The sequence below is a fragment of the Acinonyx jubatus genome, chromosome E2, assembly GCF_027475565.1.
Source record: "Acinonyx jubatus isolate Ajub_Pintada_27869175 chromosome E2, VMU_Ajub_asm_v1.0, whole genome shotgun sequence".
In the NCBI taxonomy this organism is placed as follows: Eukaryota; Metazoa; Chordata; class Mammalia; order Carnivora; family Felidae; genus Acinonyx; species Acinonyx jubatus.
Window position 1 is genome coordinate 49,988,382 of NC_069396.1, and position 19,557 is coordinate 50,007,938.

General features: G+C 56.4%; 1 protein-coding gene across 2 annotated transcripts; it reads left to right on the top strand.

Annotated features, from left to right (window-relative positions):
* Positions 1-10,927: 10,927 nt before the first annotated feature.
* Positions 10,928-17,843, top strand: FOSB (FosB proto-oncogene, AP-1 transcription factor subunit). Of its 2 annotated transcripts, XM_053210342.1 has the most exons (5): positions 10,928-11,624; positions 13,555-13,875; positions 14,088-14,195; positions 15,179-15,334; positions 15,475-15,613. In XM_053210342.1, exons 1-5 carry the CDS (start codon positions 11,499-11,501, stop codon positions 15,475-15,477), a joined length of 714 nt encoding a protein of 237 aa, XP_053066317.1. In that variant the 5' UTR covers positions 10,928-11,498; the 3' UTR covers positions 15,478-15,613. The 2 variants fall into 2 exon arrangements, with proteins under 2 accessions (XP_053066317.1, XP_026893603.1); XM_027037802.2 differs by having other exon boundaries at positions 15,179-17,843.
* The last annotated feature ends 1,714 nt before the right edge of the window (positions 17,844-19,557 follow it).

The following is a 19,557-nucleotide window of genomic DNA, read 5'->3' on the forward strand; positions in this document are numbered from 1 at the left end:
TGCAGGGAGGGTCCACCCAGAACCTCCCAGTCCAGCATCTGCCTCCCACACTTAATCCCAGCACTGGCCCTGGCACACCCCAGCCGCCGCCTGCAGCAACCTGTTAAGCTGTCACACGCTCGCACGCAGACAGGTACATGGCCCTCCACTGCAGAGATGCATTTTTCAGGCAGCGTGCACAAAACATATAATTTCTGTCTCTTTCTGTCTCTTTCTGTTCCCGTATTTTTCTTTCTATCTTTTTGACCCTATCCTGTCTCTATCTCTCTGTCTTGCTATCTTTGCCTCTCTCTGACCCCACCCTCTCCCCCTCTCTGTCTTTCTCGTTCGAATCTCCACACTCAGGATCCGCTACCTGCAGTGGAGATCACGCTTGTCCCTGGCCATGTGTCTCCATAGAACCTCACCTATAATGTGACATCAAGTATGTGGAGGCCCCGGGTCAGCAGTTCTGGGTAGCTGATCAGAAACACCCAGGGAGGATCTCACATGTTATAATCCCCGCCACCTCTTTCTCTGAGATTCTGACCAGCAGCCCGTCGCGTGTGGGACTGGAGAAATCCACCTCTAAAAAGCTCCCTGGGTGACTGGGACCCCTGTTGGCCTCTACTAGTTACTCCATGGAATTTTGCACACAGATAAGAACATCCGTTCAGAGAGCAGAGGCCCCATCCCAACATCACACGGTAGTCAGCTGTGAGGGGCTCCGTGCTGTCCACGATCGGTGGAATCCCTTTGGGAACAAGTTTGGGAGTCGAATAATAAAATTAAAAAAAAAAATCAGATACGGAGAGCGATCCAGTTATGAACAGAAACTCAGGATACAGAGACTCAGAAAAAGAAGGGGGGCCAGGGGAGGGCAGGGACCCAGAAAGGGACCTAGGGGAACAGAGACAGTGACAGAGATGCACAGAAATACCGAAACAGAGAGAGAGAGAGATAGGGGTCAGAAAGATGCAGACAGAGAGGCACATTAAGAGGCAGAGACTGAGGCGGCCATTTAGGGGCAGGGATACCCCAAGAGAGGAACATTTTCTTTTCAATGAGACAGTATACACATGGCCCACGTTTTATAGGCCCTACTTTCGAGAAGCAGCCTGTGCCGTAGTTTGGCAATTGCAAGCTTACCAAGCCAGGTCTCCTCCCCAGGCCCGGTATGTAGGATGCACATTAAATGCGTTTATATAACCTGCCCTCTGTGCAGAATCTAGGAGCTTTACATAACATAGCCCCGTGAGTCATGCTGCAGACATGGGGCACTGACCTGACACACCCAACAAGAGGGGACCCCCTTACCCAGGGCCACTATCTGGAAATGACTCTGAGATGTGGGAGATCATGGGTTTCACTGAGGACGAAGTAGAGGTCAGAGGAGGGCAGGGCACTTGCTCTGGGTCACACAGCCAGGATCCAGCAGCACAGGAATTCCAACCATATCTGCCTGATTTCATAGCCTTTGCACCCCAAGGCACCAAGAAAGGCAATGACTACCAATGTGCCTCTTTCCAGAGGGGAGGAAATAGACCGGTAATAACACAACAGCCCCCCTGGGTATTGAGCGCATTGTGCCACAGGGAGTACTTTACAAACACCATCTCATTTATTCCAAAGCCCAGTGAGGTAGGGACAGAATCCAGCTATTAAATAATATGATTATAACATAGTTATACCCGTTATATACAGAGCACTAACACTGTACTAAGTGCTTAACAGGACTTCATACAGTCACAGCTCTGGAGGTGGGTGATGTTATCACCTCCATTTCAGGAAGGGAAGAGGCTCGAAGAAAGGAAGTCACAGGCCAAGGTCATAGAGCGGGTGTTTGAACCCAGGTCTCTCTGGATGGTTATCGCTGCCACCCATTCCCCGGGGGACGTGCCCGCAGTGCATCTATGCACCGTGCAATCAATGTAACATCTAACACTGACATCTCAAATACTTTAGTTCAAATACCAAGAGCTCCTGCCTCATCTTTCTCTGCTTGGGAGGACCTAACCCGGCCTCCGCTCCCCGACACTTCCCTGACGCCTGGAGTGGGACCCTCTCCTCTCCTTACAGCGCCTCAGTCTCGCCAAGTCGGCGCCTGTAAAATGTTCCTGCCCCTTTAAGAGAGCGAACAGTCGGCCGGCGTTGCCCAGCAGCACCAACGTGGTTGCCAGGCAACGTCAACAAACGACGCGCCCGCCGTCTCCGCGTGCCCCCCCCCTCCCGCCCGCGCAGACGCGGTGACGCGAAGGGCTGTGGAACGCTGTCGCTTAGCAACGGGAAGGCTGTTTGTCCCGGGCCCGGCTGCGCGGCCGCACAGGGCGCAACCAGGACCGGCCCGGGCGGACAGATGGGCCGACCGGGAGCCCGGGGTGGGGGTGCCTGCGGTGATGGGAGCGGGGGAGAACCGGGTCCCCAAATTGCCGGTTTCCCTTTAGACAGCCGCCGTCTGCTTGTCGCCTGCTCCTCCTGTCTGACCCGGGACCGCCTCCGCTCGGGTATCTGTTCGTCTGGGCCCCCTCCTCCCCGGCATGTCTGTTTGTCCAGCGTCTCCCGCGCCGTGGCTGTCTCATATTCCCCCCAAACAATAACAACCAAAATAGGTACAAGCACACTTCTCTGGCCCTGCCGCTTTTGCCTTAGACTCTGGGGTTTCTGGGTGCACTGTTGTTACGGAGGTCCCAACCAGTGGAGACAAACCTGTATCGGCACACACAGTGGGAGCTACAGCCCGAGAGCTCCCTCCCATTCCTGTTCCCCGCTCTCCTCGGGGTTCTCTTGCCTGTCTTTTCTCGGTCCTCTTTCATCAGGCAGCCCGCGGTCCTAACAGCCTGTGCCCGCGATGCTGTCCACAGCTGGGAGGGTCTAATAACTCATCCCCAACACATACCCCCAACACCCCCAATCCAGTAGCTTCCTGTGACCAGGGCTGGGGCTAATCTCCAAGCAGAGAGAAGAAATTGGGTGTGTGACAGTGTGAGTGGATGTGACTATAGGTGAATGACTCTGCCAGTGACAGTGTGTCCGTCCCGTATTTCCCGTGTGACAGCATGATCATGAGGGCTTCCTTTGTGTGTGAGAGAGCAGCTAGCGGACTGAGAATTTCCTCAGCTTGCATTTGTGTATCTGGATACGTGGGTATTTGGAGCCCTGCTCACTGTGTAAGTGTGTGTGTGTGTGTGTGTGTGTGTGTGTGTGTGTGTGCGCGCGCGCGCGTAGTTGTGTCTCTGCATGTGGTCATGTGTGAAACAGTAAGTGCATAAGTACCTATGGATGTATATGGTTTTGCGTCTGGTTTCCTTTTCTGGTTCCTTGTGTGTGTGTGGTTCTTGTATATGTCATCTGCGTGTAACTATGCAGGTACCTGTATTTGTGAGCGGGTGATCTCTGGGTTCTCCCAGAGCATTTATCACAATTTCTAGTTATACTTCTGTTTGTCTACTGTCTGTCACCCCCCCCCCCTCCCCCGGACTGTGTGTCCCATGAAGGCAGGGCCCAGAGCTGTTGTGGTCACTGCTGGGTCCCCAGTGCTGCCCTGCACACAGTAGGTACTCAGTAATCATTAGCTGAGTAGATGAATCAATGACCCATGTGTGTCCATGTCAAGTGCACAGATCTGTGTAACTGTGTGAATGGTTCTGTCCTTCTGGATAGTGGTCATTCAGATCACAGGAAAGAGCATTGTGTCTGACCGTGTAGCTCTAACTTTTAGCCCCTGCCACACTGTGGGACTCATAGGAGGGTCCCAGTCAACATTTGTGGACCTGACCCGTGTGGTTCTCTCTGTCTGGACATTAAGCCCTCTACATACCTCAGTTTTTGTCATCTGGCAAATGGGGATAAAAAACTGATCGCCGCATGGGACTGTTGTGGGGAGTGCATGAGTTCATAAAGAGAGCACTTGGAAAGTGCCTAAGTCTTGGCCCTGGTGTGTTAAGTATGAGGTGAGCACTCAGTGCCTGCAAGGCCCAGTCATAATCATCACTGTGATGCCCAGGTTCTGGGGAAGGCAGAGGAGGGGTGGAGTTTGGGGGGTGGGAGGTGTGGAGGTTCAAATCATTCAATGGATTGAAAGAAGCTGGAAGTGTCTGGAGAGCCATGGGAGGAACAGAAACCAGGCTGAGTCCTGCAGGCTGGTGGGATTTGGGGAGGGGGTAACAATAGCAATAACAAGAAGGCACAGAGTGTAGACTCCGCTAGGGGCTTGGAGACGAATTTCTGTCTGTCTTGTTCCCAGCTCTGTCCCCCAGCGCCTAGAGCGCCTGACCCAGGGAACCTGCCGAGTAAATGTGTTTGGATGGGCCACTGAATGAATACATGAGTGAGTGAATTTCATGCCACAGCCTCCTGAGTCTGGGGCTTCTGGGTAGGTGGGGAAGGCCTGGTGGGCTGTCAGGGCTGGAGAGGGGCCCCAGCCTCCAGGACCTGCCTCGGCCCTATCACCCACCCCGCGGTTCCCACAGCTCAGGGCTGCGGAGGGCGTGGAAGGGGCCGGGAAGGGAGTGTCAACTGCCCGCCCGCTGCCGCCCTGGATGGATGCCCGGCGTGTCTGCAGGAGGGAAAGGGTAGCTCAGGCGCCTGAGTCACCTCAGAGAAACCCCGGGCCGCATACCTGGCCGCTGACATCACCCAGCCAGGGCACCCCCCGGCAGCCCAGACAAGCGAACTGAATCACAGGCGGAATTCAGCCACCGCGGGCGCGGGCACGTGGCCCGCTGTGACCCCCCCCCCTCCACGAGACACCCCCGCGTGGCCGTCTGGCCGCGGGGGCCGGCAGGCCGCCTCGGGGTCAGTGAGGGGGCACGGAGCCTGAGTCAGGGACCGGGCGGCTACCTCCGGAGACCACCGGCCCTGCGGGCGTCCTCAAGGTGCTGGAGGGAGAGAGTGGGGAGGAGAGCGGCGGGGAGGCCCCTAAGCCAGAAGGAGGAAGCCCCTGTGGGTGTGACCGGGAGGCTGTGGCTTGTGGGCAGCGGCTGGATGACCTTCTGGGGTGGGGTGGGCCTGGGTGTTTGCGCAGAGAACCTCGGGTGGTGGTGGGGGTGGGGGGGGCAATGGATCTCCGTACGATTCGCGCACGCACGCACACCCACACATAACACGCACAGCCCGAACCCCAGGTGGGGAGTCCCTGCCGCCATCCACCCCAAGATTGCGGAGCCTCCCTCAGTGGGTTGTCACCTGGGCCTCACTCCACACAAGCCTGCAAGTTGGGCAGGTTCCCTAAGGGCTCACGGCCTTAGTTTCCTTATCTGGGTAATGGGGATAATAAGAATCATCGCCTTAGGCACTTAACGCTTAGAGGGAGCATTCTTTCTGCCAGGCAATGTTCTAAGGATTGTGCATATAAACTCATTTACTCCGAAAACCAAGGCTAGGAGGGTGGTGCTGTTGTTATCCCCACTTTACACAGGAGGACGCGGAGGCGGAGACACTGCTTTCAGGGATTCACTCCTTATCTAGATCTTTTCAGGACTGGATAGTGGTTGTCCAGACACCTCCACCAGGAAGTTCTCCTGGCTTGCTCACTGAACACACCTGCCACCCAAAGCCTGGAGCGACTATAGCCGGTGACACACCCACACCGGCACACTGTGCGAGTCTGGGTTGGGGGTGAATGAGAGGCTAGTCCCCACAGGGCGGGGGTCCACAGCACCCGTGGCCCAGGGCCCGAGACAAGCCAGCAGCTGAGAGGGGCCTCTGCTTATGTCTGCCTGCCCACATATGTGGAACTGTGCCCCTAGTATGAGCGTGCACGGGAGAGAGCATATACAGTAGTGGGAGAGGGGCGTGTGATTCTGTGTATCTGGGTGCCTTGTTCTGTAGGGTTTTTTTTTTCCAGTTTATTTTTAATTAATTTATTTATTTTTAATTTTTTTTTAACGTTTATTTATTTTTGAGACAGAGAGAGACAAAGTATGAACGGGGGAGGATCAGAGAGAGGGAGACACAGAATCTGAAAACAGGCTCCAGGCTCTGAGCTGTCAGCACAGAGCCCGACGCGGGGCTCGAACTCACGGACCGCGAGATCATGGCCTGAGCCGAAGTCGGACGCTTAACCGACTGAGCCACCCACGCACTCCTCCAGTTTATTTATTTTTGAGAGAGAGAGAGAGAGAGTGGGGTGGGGAGGGACAGAGAGAGAGAGAGAGAGAGAGAGAGTGGGGTGGGGAGGGACAGAGAGAGAGAGAGAGAGAGAGAGAGAGAGAGAGAGAATCCCAAGCAGGCTCCGCACCGTCAGCACAGAGCCCAACAAGGGGCTCCAACCCACCAACCATGAGATCATGACCCGAGCCGCAGCCGGACGCCCAACCGACTGAGCCACCCAGGCGCCCCCGTTCTGTCGATTTTTATGCAACTCTGAGCAAAGGCCCTGGAGGCTCTTTGTGCCTGTGCGTCTGTGGGAGCATCTCGGCACAAATGGGGGTATCTGAGAACTTCTGTTGAGTTCGCCGCTTTACCTGGCCGTGGGGGTGCCTGGCTGTGCCGCTCTGTGCGCGTGGAGTTGTGTGTCTATGCGGACGGACAGAGGGGCGTGCCTGTCGGTATCTGTGTGGTCTGCCGTAGGCGCACCCTTGTGATCATGTATGCACAAGCGTGTCTGTGTAGCTCTGTGTGCGTGACTGTGTATTTACTTACTTGTCTGTGTATCCAGGCACACAGGAGTGAAAGGCGCGTGCCTGGCTTTCTGTCTCCACGGGGTTGGATTCCGTAAACCAAGCCTCCTTCTTCCCACCCCTGAGAAAAACATGTCCGCCCCACGCCACCCCGCCCCTGGAAGGACCCAAGGTCGCCCGCCCAGCTCCGTTTCCCCTGGGAAACAGGCAGGGAAGACAAGCATGCCGACCCTTCATCAACACCTGGAGCCAGGCCTCGACACCCACCTACGGCCTCCGCCCCTGTCAACGGGTCCATAAGATCTTTCCCCTTCAATCAGCGTGATAGCAAAGGGACAGAGGGGCCCGGATAGGTTTCTGTCGGAGACAATCTGTCGGAGTTTGAATGCATAAATGAGGGACCGGTGAAGATTCGTTCAGTAAAAAAAAAAAAAAAAATGTGTCCTGAGTACCTGCTGAGTACCTGGCACCTTGTGCTGGGGACATGGCAGTGACACCAGGACTGCCATGGCCCAGACCTCCGTAACAGTGCAAACCCCTGGGGGGAGAGAGATCCAGTCCCCAGAGGGTGATGAGCCCAGAGAGGCAGAGCTGGGAGCGAGGCTGCCCCAGGGAGGGCTTCCTGGAGGAGGAGATTATGAGCTAAGGAAGCAACGGGGAGAGAGCTCCAGCCAGAGGTGGTTGGCACAGGCCAGGTTATGCCACGGGCCTTGTGGGCCACGGTGAGCGAGGAGCTTGAATTCCAAATGCAGGGGTATTGGGAGTCCCCAGTCTGGACCACTTGGCTTCCCTGAAATGCTATAGACACCCCCTCCCGGAGGCCTCCAGGAGTGCTCAGTGGGGAGCTGGCCCGGCTAGCCAGGAACACTATTCGATGCTCAGTATCAAGGAGCCAGCAGTCACCGACCAGCCTGGATCTACCGTCACGGAGGTCACAGTCACGACAGCAGGACACACACCTGTGCGCGCACCCCTGCACACCCCCCCCCCCCCCCATGCCTCAGAAACACTCACAGACCTTTCTCTTTGGGCTGAAGCCTCAGCATCACCCAGGGGCTTGCTAGAAATGCAAATACATCTGTGCTGTAACCAGATTTCCCAGCTGATTCTCCATCACACAAACAGCTGGGAAACATGGCCCTTAGGCTTAACCTTCCTTCGTTTCTTTTCTGTACGGTGTGGATAATAACACAACCCCCTCAAGGGGCTGGCATGCTGGGAGGATTAACTGGGGTAAAGCGCGTGAAAACACCAAGCACAGCCTCCTAAGTATTTGCTTTCCTCCTCCTCCTCCTCCTCCTCCTCCTCCTCCTGCTCCTCCTCCTCATTTTCAGTATTAAATTTCAGAGCCCGAAAGGACTCCCGAAAGGAAAAGGGAAAGGAAAGGACTCCCGAAAGGAGCCCACCATCATCCAGCCTTCCTGCTCTCTGGGCGGGGAAACTGAGGAACAGGGTAGCCAGAGTATTGCCCAAGAAAGAACGGAAGGATTTGGTGAGGCCTGCCTTTGGCAGAGTTGCCAGGGCTGTTTGTGAGATGCTCGGAGCTAGGACCACTCCACACACCAGTGGGAGCAGAAGGCTGAGGGCTCCCCTGCCCCCTCCCCAAACAGGGCCAAGCCCTCTGGAGCCAGAGCGGAGATCTTGCCCTCTCCCCCACATTCAAGTCCTCCTCCTCCCGGAAGCTCCCTGGGATTGAGCCCTGTGAAGAAAGACTTGCCATGGCCCACCCCAGGCTCCCTGTGGGCAAGGTGAGCATGTCCTTGTGTGTGTGTTTGAGTGACACTGTGTGTGTGTGCGTGTGTGTGTGTGTGTGTGGTCACCAGGACCAACTTTTTCCTTAGACACAGAGGGCACAGTACTAGGACCTATGATAATTTTAGAGGCCTACCAAAAAATTTAATTTCTTTTAAAATAAGAAGAAAAAAACTGAACTTCTAGGTAAAAGAAAATGTTCTCTTTAAATTTTTTTTTTAAAGTTTACTTTTGAGAGAGAGTCAGGGACAGAGCGTGAGCAGAGGAGGGGCAGAGAGAGAGGGAGACGCAGAATCCGAAGCAGGCTCCAGGCTCTGAGCTGTCAGCACAGAGCCCGACACGGGGCTCAAACTCACGAACCGTGAGATCATGACCTGAGCCGAAGTCGGACGCTTAAGCGACTGAGCCACCCAAGCGCCCCTGTACTTTTTTTTTTAATAAATTTTTTTGACATTTATTTATTTTTGAGAGACAGAGAGAGCACGAGCAGGGGAGGGGAAGACAGAGAGGGAGACACAGAATCCGAAGCAGGCTCCAGGCTCTGAGCTGTCAGCACAGAGCCCGAAGCGGGGCTTGAACTCACAAACCGTGAGATCATGACCCGAGCGGAAGTCGGTCGCTCAACCGATGGAGTCACCCAGGTGCCCCTAAAAAAATAAAATCTTTAAAAAATAAAATAAAAAATAAAAAAGCACAGGCTCTGAAGCCTACATGCTGCATTCTTAGCCCAGCTCTGCCACTAATTTGCTGTGTGACTCTAGGAAAGTGACTTCACCTCTCTGGGCCTCCTTTTCCTTGCAGGTTAAATGGTAGTTCCTACCTCATAGGAGTGTTGTGAGGATGCAAGAAATTAATATGAGTGCTCGGGAAGAACAACCTCTTGTTATTATTGTGAGAAGAACATCCGGGTGCCTCCATAGTAAAGGTGTGAATGTCACGTGTGCTTGTGACCACATAACAGCGTATGTTTCAATATGTGTGTGTGGTGGTGGGGGGTGGGTGTGGAGCTATTTCCGTGTGTGGCCCTGTGTGTTGCTGCTGGCAGGTGAATGTCTGAATACCCACATGACCCTGTGAGCACATGCCAGTGGCTGTGTGGCTGCATGGGCCACCTGTTAGGGTGTGAAGGTCTTTGGGCAGCAGGGTTTTTGTGCGTCTCCTTTATTCTGTGGGAGAGATGGGGGGCTTGGACAGGACAGGGAATGAGGGGTCACTCCCTGTCTGATGCTGGGGCCGAGTCACTGCCTGCTGGTGGTTGCTGTGTCATACCCTGGTCCGTGTCCCTACTTCCAGACCGGTGGCAGACAGAGGGGGCGTGGGGGAAGGAGGTGGAGGGTAGGCTTGAGGCTGGGCTTTTGTCTGGAAACCTCAGTCTGCCCATCTTGGCCCCTGTGTCCCTTCAGCCTTCCACGTCTCCCTACCTCCTTCCCCACTACTGAAACGGGGAATCAAGACTCTCCTGGGAGTCAGGGTCCACCCACCCCTTCCTGCTCTGCCTCAGACCTGCCTGTGACCCTGATGCGGGGTCCCGTCCTCTCTGGGCTTCAATAGTCTCAAAGCGCTTCTCCCTCTGTGCCCAGGGCTGGGCGAGGCTCTGCTTTGGGAGGGAAGAATCAGGATCTTTGAAATTTGTAAAGCAGCTGCTAGGACCCTTGCCAGTGGATGCTTAAGAGTTGGGGGCTGTGGCATACCCCAAGTACCTGAATTAAACTCTTGAACCCATTTCCTAGCAGGCAGGAGACGCTTCATCCTAAATTTCATTCTCTACCCGCTCCAAACCCGCATACCTCCCAAACGCCGGAATGCGGGGCCAGCAGGGTCCAAAACACACATCCTTTGTCCAGCTGGGAAAACTGAAGCCGAAGCTCAGAGACAGAAAACATTACCGAGCCCGCTCAGCGAGTCCCGGCCGAAGCAGCGAAGAGCCTCGGGACGCCATCCCCTCCTCCACTTTCACCTGGAGCATCACCGCCCCTCCCACTCCGTTTTGGGACTCAGTTTCCCCGCCTACGTGACTAGACCACACTAGCCAGGGTCTTTTCTGGGGGTCTGACCTTCCTCTTGAATGAGGGCGCTGCATCACAGGGAGAAATGTGAGGGGCTTCCAGAAGTGACGGGTACCAGTTCACCGGGGTCTTCCCCAGGCTAGCTTAAGAGCCTATTAATACCGGCCCCCGGGGCGGCGCGGCACTGCGCAGGCGCGGGTGGGTTCCGCAAGCGCGCGGGGTGAGCGCGCGAGAGAGCGAGGGATTCCCTCTGACGTAATTGCTAGGATACCAAACAAACACTCCGCCGCGCCGGCCGAGATCCTTATATGGCTAATTGCGTCACAGGAACTCCTGGGAGGCGGGGCCGGGATCCCCTCCCGCCGAGGACCCTGGAACGGAGCCCGCACGACCCCCAGGGCCGCGGGGGTGATTCAGGTGGACAGATCGAGGCTAGGGTAGACCTCTTGCCGGACGGCGCGGGGCTGAGTTCCGCAGGACCGGAGATTTTAGGAAGTTTGTGGAGCGCTGGACGAGTGACGTAAGCAGGGGGGCGGGTCCCGGACAAATAAATACAGGCTGGCGGCTTTGGGCTTCATTCATAAGACTGAGAGGTACGGCTTCGGCAGGGACAGGCGGAGCTGAGACTTGGGGACTTGATTGTTGTGGTTCTTGGGGGCTGTGAAGTTCGCTTTATTATTTTTTTCCGGAGAGAAAGTTTTGGGGAGGATTCTTCTAGATAATTCTACATTTTATTTTGGAGGAGCGACTTACTCTTTTTGTCTTCTTTATTACTCCCCTCCCCCCGTGGGACCCGCTGGACGCGTGGAGAAGACCGCACCCGAAGCGGATTCTATACAGCAAGACAGCGCTTTCCGCCTCTGGGGGAGCGATCCCCCCCACGCCCCTGGGTCCTACGGAGCCTGGACTTTCAGGAGGCACAGCGGCATCTTGTGGGGGCCTGGGCACCGCAGAGGAATTGCACAGAAACTTTGCCATTGTTGGAGCGGGACGCTGCCCCCATCCCGAGTTTCCTCGGACAGCGCGCTTTGGGGACGCCCTCGGCTCACCCCGGACTCGCACCTTTCTCTTCCACCCGGCCATAGCCTTGGCTTCCCGGCGACCTCAGCGTGGTCACAGGGCCCCCCCTGTGCCCAGGGAAATGTTTCAAGCTTTCCCCGGAGACTACGACTCCGGCTCCCGGTGCAGCTCCTCACCCTCCGCCGAGTCTCAGTATCTGTCTTCGGTGGATTCCTTCGGCAGTCCACCCACTGCCGCCGCCTCCCAGGTAAGTTCTAGAGGGTTGGGGTGCTGCTTTATGGGTTTTCTTTCTTTCTTTTTTAAGTCAGGGTGGGAACGCGCCATCCCCCCTCCCAAATAAAGACGCATCAAAACTCAGGATCTGAGAGAGAATAGGCTCACCGCGCACTTTGCAAACTGCAGAGTCGGGGCGTGTTTGCAATTGGTTGTGTGCGTGGATCGCAGGAAGGGAACGCAGAGGGGTTAGCTTTGGGGGTGGGGAGAATGCTCCGTTCAGTGCAACGTGTATGCGGTAGCCGGGCTGCGAACTTTTAGCCTGCTCCGGGACTGCCCCCGACCCAGGTCCCCAACCTGAAGCTAGCTCAGTTAGGCAGGTGGAGAAGTCCCAGGGAAGCTTCCAGTAGCCTCCTCCCTTTTCCTTCTCCAACCGAGCGCCTACTCCGGCATCGGGTTGCGCTCAATCCAGCGGGTAAGCTGGCCTCGAACCCTCGCTTGGAGGCGCTGCCTCCGCCTCCTGCGCGGAGACGTAACGGGGGACCCGTGCGTAACGGCTGACGCGCTGGAATCCTCCGTCTGACGCGGGGCACGCACGGCGCGCGGCGCCCCCTTCGTCCGCCCCGCCCCTGACGTCCCGGAGCGTTCTATTTTGGAACGCCGGGGCCACGTTGCTAAGGGAGGGGGCAGTTCGGCGTTCCGATTGGCCGCCGCGGCGCGGGTTTTGGCCAATCAACTTTCCCTTCCTATTTGTAGGGTACAGTTCCCTTCCCCCTCTCTGTCCCCGGAACTCGTGGTTCCTTGGCGCTAGGGTCTCTTTTACGGGCCTCTAAAGGCAGAGCGAGGGGATTCCTGTCGCGACAGGAGCGACTCTCTGCGATCCAATGGGTCCGCGAGGACCCTGCGGCGAGCCGGCCCCTCCGATCTCAGGGGCCGAGGGTGCCTGTGTGCAGGGGTTTCTTTGGGAGACATGGGTGACTGTCACCCTTTTCTCCAGGCATACACAGACACAGTCCCAGCCCCTCTGCCAGATCCCTCTGCTGTGTCCGAGGACCGGACTGGAACCGCTAACCGCAGGGGGAACGAGCCAGGTGGTCTCCAGGAGCCCCGCCCTCTCTGGGCTTCCAGGACTCTGATTGGCCAGCGAGCCAGCCCTTCCCTCACCACGCCCCCTGGGAGAGTAGTTAAGCCTTCCGAGCAGTTCTAGGATTCCATTTGGGGGGTGGGGGGGTAGATGAGCGCGGCTCGGGCTCGGGGGCCCGGGACCTACACCCTTCTCCCTCCGCGGCAGTCTGAGGGTGCCCGGGTCGTCACTTTCTCTACCTGTCCGTCCACCGTAACCTGTCACTTGTCAGCCTCACCCCGTGGAGAAACAATTACTTGAAACGTTGTTCTAAACTCCTAGGCCTGTCCCCCAACACCCTTTTACCTAAGACCCCCGCCCCTGCACGGAGGTCTCATGGACCTTCCAGTCGCTCATCCCCCCGGCTCAGAGGGGTGTGTGTGTGTGTGTGTGAGTGTAGAGGAAGGCTTGGCCTCAGGCCTCTCCCTCTCCCTCCCCTTGCCTGTGGGGTGGGGGTGGGGTGTTGTGGCTGTGTGTGTGGCTGTGACTCCTTCCCGGGGGTTCTGTCACCCGGCTGTGTCCAGCCTCCTCCCCACCCCCCCCCCCCACCTAAGAGTCACCAACCCGGGGTGTGATTCACCACCCGCTGGAACCGTGCAACCTTTCCCCGAAGAAGAAGGAGGAGGTAGAAGCCAGTTGAGCAGAAATCCTCTCATTAACCACTGCGTCACGGTGTAGTGGAAGGGTGGGTGTTGTGGCTTTTTGCCTGTGACACACACATCCACACCCGCTCGCCCTGTGCTCACTCACGGGGGTCGGTGTGTGTATGTGTGTTGGGTGTGTGTGTGTCGGTGTCTCTGTTTGTGTGTCTACGCCTGTGTGTGTATGTGTCACCCCGTAGGAGTGCGCCGGTCTCGGGGAAATGCCCGGTTCCTTCGTGCCCACGGTCACCGCGATCACAACCAGCCAGGACCTCCAGTGGCTCGTGCAACCCACCCTCATCTCTTCCATGGCCCAGTCCCAGGGGCAACCACTGGCCTCCCAGCCCCCGGCCGTCGACCCCTACGACATGCCAGGAACCAGTTACTCCACGCCGGGCATGAGTGGCTACGGCAGTGGCGGAGCCAGTGGCAGTGGTGGGCCTTCCACCAGCGGAACCGCCAGCGGACCTGGGCCTGCCCGTCCGGCCCGAGCCCGGCCTAGGAGACCCCGAGAGGAGACGGTGAGTAAACGGCGACACAACTCAGACTGGGTCTAGGGAGCCAGAGAGGCAGTAACTTTCTCGCCCGCGGGGTGAGGGGCCACCCAGGCCTCTGGTGGCTACAGAAACCCTAGCAGAGGGTCCTTTTCTGCCTCCCGCAAGAAGAGGTTTGGGGTGGATGGAGGAGGTGCACAAGGTCCCCAAACCTCATGGCCTCTATCTCTCCTGCTCAGCTTACTCCGGAAGAGGAGGAGAAGAGAAGGGTTCGCCGGGAAAGAAACAAACTGGCAGCAGCAAAGTGTAGGAACCGTCGGCGGGAACTGACCGACCGACTCCAGGCGGTGAGGATGGTCCCTGGGGGGGTGGGAGGGGGCGGTGAGGATACATTGAAGGGGGGGCTCTCCCCCCCCACCGTCCTCCCTCCTCGCCACCTGTGCCCTTGTCCTGGGCTGACAGCCAGAGGTTCCTTGTAAGGAATTAGGTACAGGTGTGGCCAGACAGGGTAACCCCAGGCATACACACAGACCCCCACAAGCTCCTGCCCGTGCCTGCCCCGGTTGCTGACCTTTAACAGAGGTCCCGCCCTTTCTCCCTTTGCGGCTGGGGCCAGTGTTAGCCCATTTTTGCCTCGGTGTCTCCCATCTCTTCAGCCCCCTCCTGGAATCTCCCGGGATCCTTCCCGCTTTTACGTTCTGGAGAGTCCGTGAAACAAAATGCTCCTAATCCTACATCCGTTTCTTACCGCCTGCACCCAAAGTTCTCAGATGCTGGGCAGGCGGCATCCGCCCCCCCCCCCCCACTCCCTGTTTACAACTTACCTGGGTCCGGGAGGTGGGCTTGCAGGGTTGATGTGCTGCCCCTAGAGGAAATCGGGGGAATCCTCTCCTTGCCTTCCTTACCTGGTCACCTCCCTGGGAAGCAGAGGGGGAGGGGTACCAGAGGGGAACAGGTGGCATTAAAAACACCGATCATTCATTCACTCAACAAACCTCTGAGTGCCTCTCCCAAAACCAGAGCCCTCCATATACATCTGGCCCCTTCTCAACCATCCACTGAACACATGGGGAAACTGAGGCTCCTGGGAGGCAAGACCCATGCCCCAAATCCATAGCATACCAGGACTCCATGTCCGGAGAGGGGGGGTGCTGGTGGTGGCGGGGGGGGGGGGGCAGGGGTGTCTTTCCTCTCAATCAGGAGCTGCCTTTCAGCCCCGGGGCCTCTGCAGCAAGTTCAGGCGACATGGTTCCGACCCACCTTCTCTAGTCGTTCATGGGCCTTTTTTTCCTCCTTCTTCCCTCACCTCCACGCCGTCGGGGGACCTCAGGAGACAGATCAGCTGGAGGAAGAAAAGGCAGAGCTGGAGTCGGAGATCGCCGAGCTCCAAAAGGAGAAGGAACGTCTGGAGTTTGTGCTGGTGGCCCACAAACCGGGCTGCAAGATCCCCTACGAAGAGGGGCCGGGGCCGGGCCCGCTGGCGGAGGTGAGAGATTTGCCGGGGTCAGCATCCGCTAAGGAAGATGGTTTCAGCTGGCTGCTGCCGCCCCCACCACCACCGCCCCTGCCCTTCCAGACCGGCCAAGACGCATCCCCCAACCTGACAGCTTCTCTCTTTACACACAGTGAAGTTCAAGTCCTCGGTGACCCCTTCCCCGTTGTTAACCCTTCGTACACTTCCTCGTTTGTCCTCACCTGCCCGGACGTCTCCGCGTTCACCGGCGCCCAACGCCCCAGCGGCAGTGACCAGCCTTCCGACCCCCTGAACTCGCCCTCCCTTCTTGCTCTGTGAACTCTTTAGACACAAACCAAACACACACACAAGGGAGAGAGATTTGGAAGAGGAGGAGGAAGAGAGAGAGAGGGGAAGAGACAAAGCGGGCGTGTGGCCTTCCTGCCTCTAGTGTCTGACTCCCTGCGACCACTGTCATCGGACAGGAGGACCTCCTTGTGTTTTGTGCCACCTCTTGTTTCTATGGCCCGGCGAGGCCACAAAGCTGGTGACTTTGGGGGCAGGGGGTGGGGAGGGAATGGACACCCCCCAGCTGCCTGTTGGCCCTTTCACCTCATCCCAACCTCTGGGGAGGGGTGGGTGGGTGGCGGCGCCTCGCTTTGGGCAGAGGGAAAGGGGTGCTGGTAGTGGGTGGGTGGGGGGGGGGGGGGTGGAGTCTACTGGAATCTTCTCCAGAGAGGCCCAACAAGGAAATGCCACAGACCGCCCCCCTCCCCCACAATGTCTCCCACGCCCACCCTTCAGGGGGTGACCAGGCTGGTTCTCCCTGCTCCCCTGACCTTAGCTTATTTATCCAACATTTCCACATGGTTAGATCCTCCTCTGAATTGAGCCTCCCTTTAAGGGAAGTTGATGCCTCCTATGATGCCCTCCTACCCAGACTTAGTCTGAAATGTGAACCTTCTTCCCTGATTGTCCAGCCGCTCCCTTCCAGCAAAAGTGGCTCTGATCTGAATTCCTGGCCTCTTAAGGATCTCCCCCCATTCAGCCCCCAGCCGTCCTCTCGGATTACAGTGTTACCCCAAGCCTCCCAGCCTGGCTCAGCCTTCCCTCCTGGCCTTCCTTGCTGGGCCTCTCTGATTCAGGCGGCAGGGGGCGCTGTGATGCCCGTCCTGGAGCGCTTTATACTGTGAAATGAGTTGGCGGGATTGTGGGGGGGGGAGCCCGGTGGGACAGAACCCTTCCGGGGGGATTGTGCCCCCCACGCCTCAAAGCCTTTCCTTGGTCTCCCCTCCCCGCCCCAGCTGCCTCCCTCCTCCCCCACCAGTGAGTTAGACTCAAGGGGTGACAGAATTCGAGAGTGGGGGTGACAGCCACCCATCCGCGTGGCATCTGTCCTCAGGACCCCCAGCCCCAAGTCCTGGCCTTTTTATTTAAGGCCTGACCCCCTACCCCGGCCTAGGACGCCAACTTCTCCTTCCCCTCGGCACCCCCTACATCCTTTCTAGAAAGGGAGCCGTGGGAGTTTGCCAGGGGGCCCAGTGTTTTTCCGGAGAAGATTTGAAGGCCGAGGCTTTGGCCCCTCAACCCCCCAATATTTTCGGACTGGCAAACTCGAAGGGGCTGGACCCCCGCGGTCCCAGCTTCCCTTCCCCAGCCCGCAGCCCCGATCCTTGGTTTTGCCCCCCCCCCCCCCCCGCCCCAATCCCCTTTCCTTGTGCTTCACCTCGCGAGGATTTCATCGTGAGGCAAATTGATATTTTTTAACTTCGGGAGGGCCACGCCGCCTTCTGTGCTGCATGGAAAACATTCCACGTGCCCCGTCCCGCGCCCGCCTCCCCCGCCCCATGGCTATTTATCCCTTTCCTGGTTTCCGAAAAGGCACTTATATCTATTATGTATAAATAAATATATTATATATGAGTGTGTGTGTGTGTGTGTGTGTGTGCGCGCGTGCGCGTGTGAGCGCTTCTACAACCTCGGCCTAGGTCGCGTTGGGCCCCAAAGCAGTGTGCTGTTTGAATTGGAAGAACGCTGCTTCTGGAAACTTAGGAGTCGGCCCCTTTCAGGCTGTCTCTAATGATCGTCTCGGCCCCTCTGGTTGTTTCTGGCAGTCTGTGGCTGTTGTCCCTTTCTCGAGGGTCTCTTCCACTCCAGTCTTTTCTCTGCCTGTGTTTTTTCACCTGGTCGTTTCCATCTGTCTCTTTTCTGACTGTCCCCGATCGGCCAGCTGTCTCCTGACTCTGGGTTTTGTCGGGGACATGAGATTTTCTTTTTGGTGAGTGAGCCTGAGGGATCATAGACTTTTACAATCTGTATCCTTAAGGATTCTGAGTGTGAGTGCAAGACTGTGAGCAGGGCCTGGCCCCTGCCTGCGACAACTTACTGAATCCCCAGCCCCCCAACCCCCTGCTGTATTTGTGATTCTCTTTTTGTATTTTGCACCTGACCCTGGGGGGCGCTGGGGGCTGGCTGGCACTGGGCCACTACCCTCCCCCCCATGGTTCTGCACTGTCGCCAATAAAAAGCTCTTAAAAATGCATCTGCCAAGCTTCAGGGTCTGTTTGCTCCCGGTACCCATCACCTGCCTTCCTTTGGCGGGAGGGGATGAGGTTAGATTGAGATTGCAGACGAGGTTTATCCTTACGAATCAGTCTACGGCAGGACAACAGGACACGGGAGGATAGACAGCCAGAGGGCTTCCCACAGGGCACGCCTCCTCTTGGAGAGGATGAGGCAGAATAGTAGGCGTGAGATACTGACATGCCCAAGGATGTTTCAGAGGCTTCCTGGCAAACGAGGAATTTAGGCAGAGCCCTATATGCTCAGGGTGACCTTAGTGAAGGTCGAATAGGTAGAGAAGCTCGAAACATCCATCCCAAATTACTGAAGATCACCTAAATATAGTATCGGGGGTCCTCAGGGTTATAGGAACCACAAATTCATGGCTCCCTTTCCACTGAAGACGAATTTCCTTTTACGCTTCACATGATGATTTTTTCATTTTTGAACGTGCAGGGGCCCACCTAAAATTGAACCCAAAATAGATGAGCCATCCCCAGTGCAAAATTCAAGCCCTCTCTTATTTGCAAGCAGCAAGTACTCTGGGAATTAAGTGAGGGGCCATAGGTCATTCAGATGCCTTCGTAAAGGAATAAGCAGAAGTTGTCGTGATGGAATCCCTAAATTTATTAATCAATTTGAAGCATTTGCCAAATACCTACTGCGTGCCCAGCCCGGTGCTGGGAGGGCCGGGGACACTGCTGGGACTGAGACAGCGCCAGGCTCTCCCCTCCTAAGGTTCCCAGGCCAGTGAGGGACACAGACCTCTCGGGGATGATCCAAAGCGCACAGGGTTGGGGGAAACCATGGGGCGCGGAACCTGATCTGGGAGTCAGGAAAGACTTCCGTGAGGAGGACAGCGGAGCTGAGTCCTGGAGGCTGAACAGAGGACATAGAAGGGGATAGAAAAAGACGCAGTGTGCACACAGGACAGTTAGTGCGGACAGGGCTTGATACGTTGAGGGAGGTAGAGGTTCACAGTGGCTGGAGGAAAAAGTGTAGAGAAACAAGCCACTTAGCGAAGACCCGATTCTGCAGTCTTAAATTCCAGACTAAGAATTTAGATCTTCTCCTGAAGCCACCGGGGAGTGGTGGTGGGGTGGGGGGGGGGGGTGAGTCATGGCAGGTTTTGAGCACAAGAAGGGTAGGGGCGGGTTTGTGCTTTAGGAAGACCACTTTCTTTCTTTCTTTTTCTCTCTCTGTCTTTCTTTCTCTTTCTTTCTTTCGTTTCTTTGATTCTTTCTTTCTTTCCTGTCTTTTTCTTTCTTTCTTTCTTTCTTTCTTTCTTTCTTTCTTTCCTTGTTTCTTTCTTTCTTTTCTTTTTCTTTCTTTCTTTCCTCCTTCCTTTCTTTCTTTCATTTTCAAAAAATTTTCAATGTTTATTTCCTATTGAGAGAGAGACACACACACACACACACACACACACACACACAGAGCCGGCAAAGACAGAGAGGGAGACACAGAATCCAAAGCAGACTCCAGGCTCTGAGCTGTCAGCAGGGAGCCCGACATGGGGCTCTGGCTCACAGACCATGAGATCATGACCCGAGCCAAAGTCAAGAGCCAGACACTTAATCCACTGAACCACCCAGGTGCCCCGTTCCTTGCTTGCTTGATTTTTTTCTTTTCTTTTCTTTTTTAAAAAATATTTATTTACTTAAATAATCTCTACATCCAATCTGGGGCTGGAACTC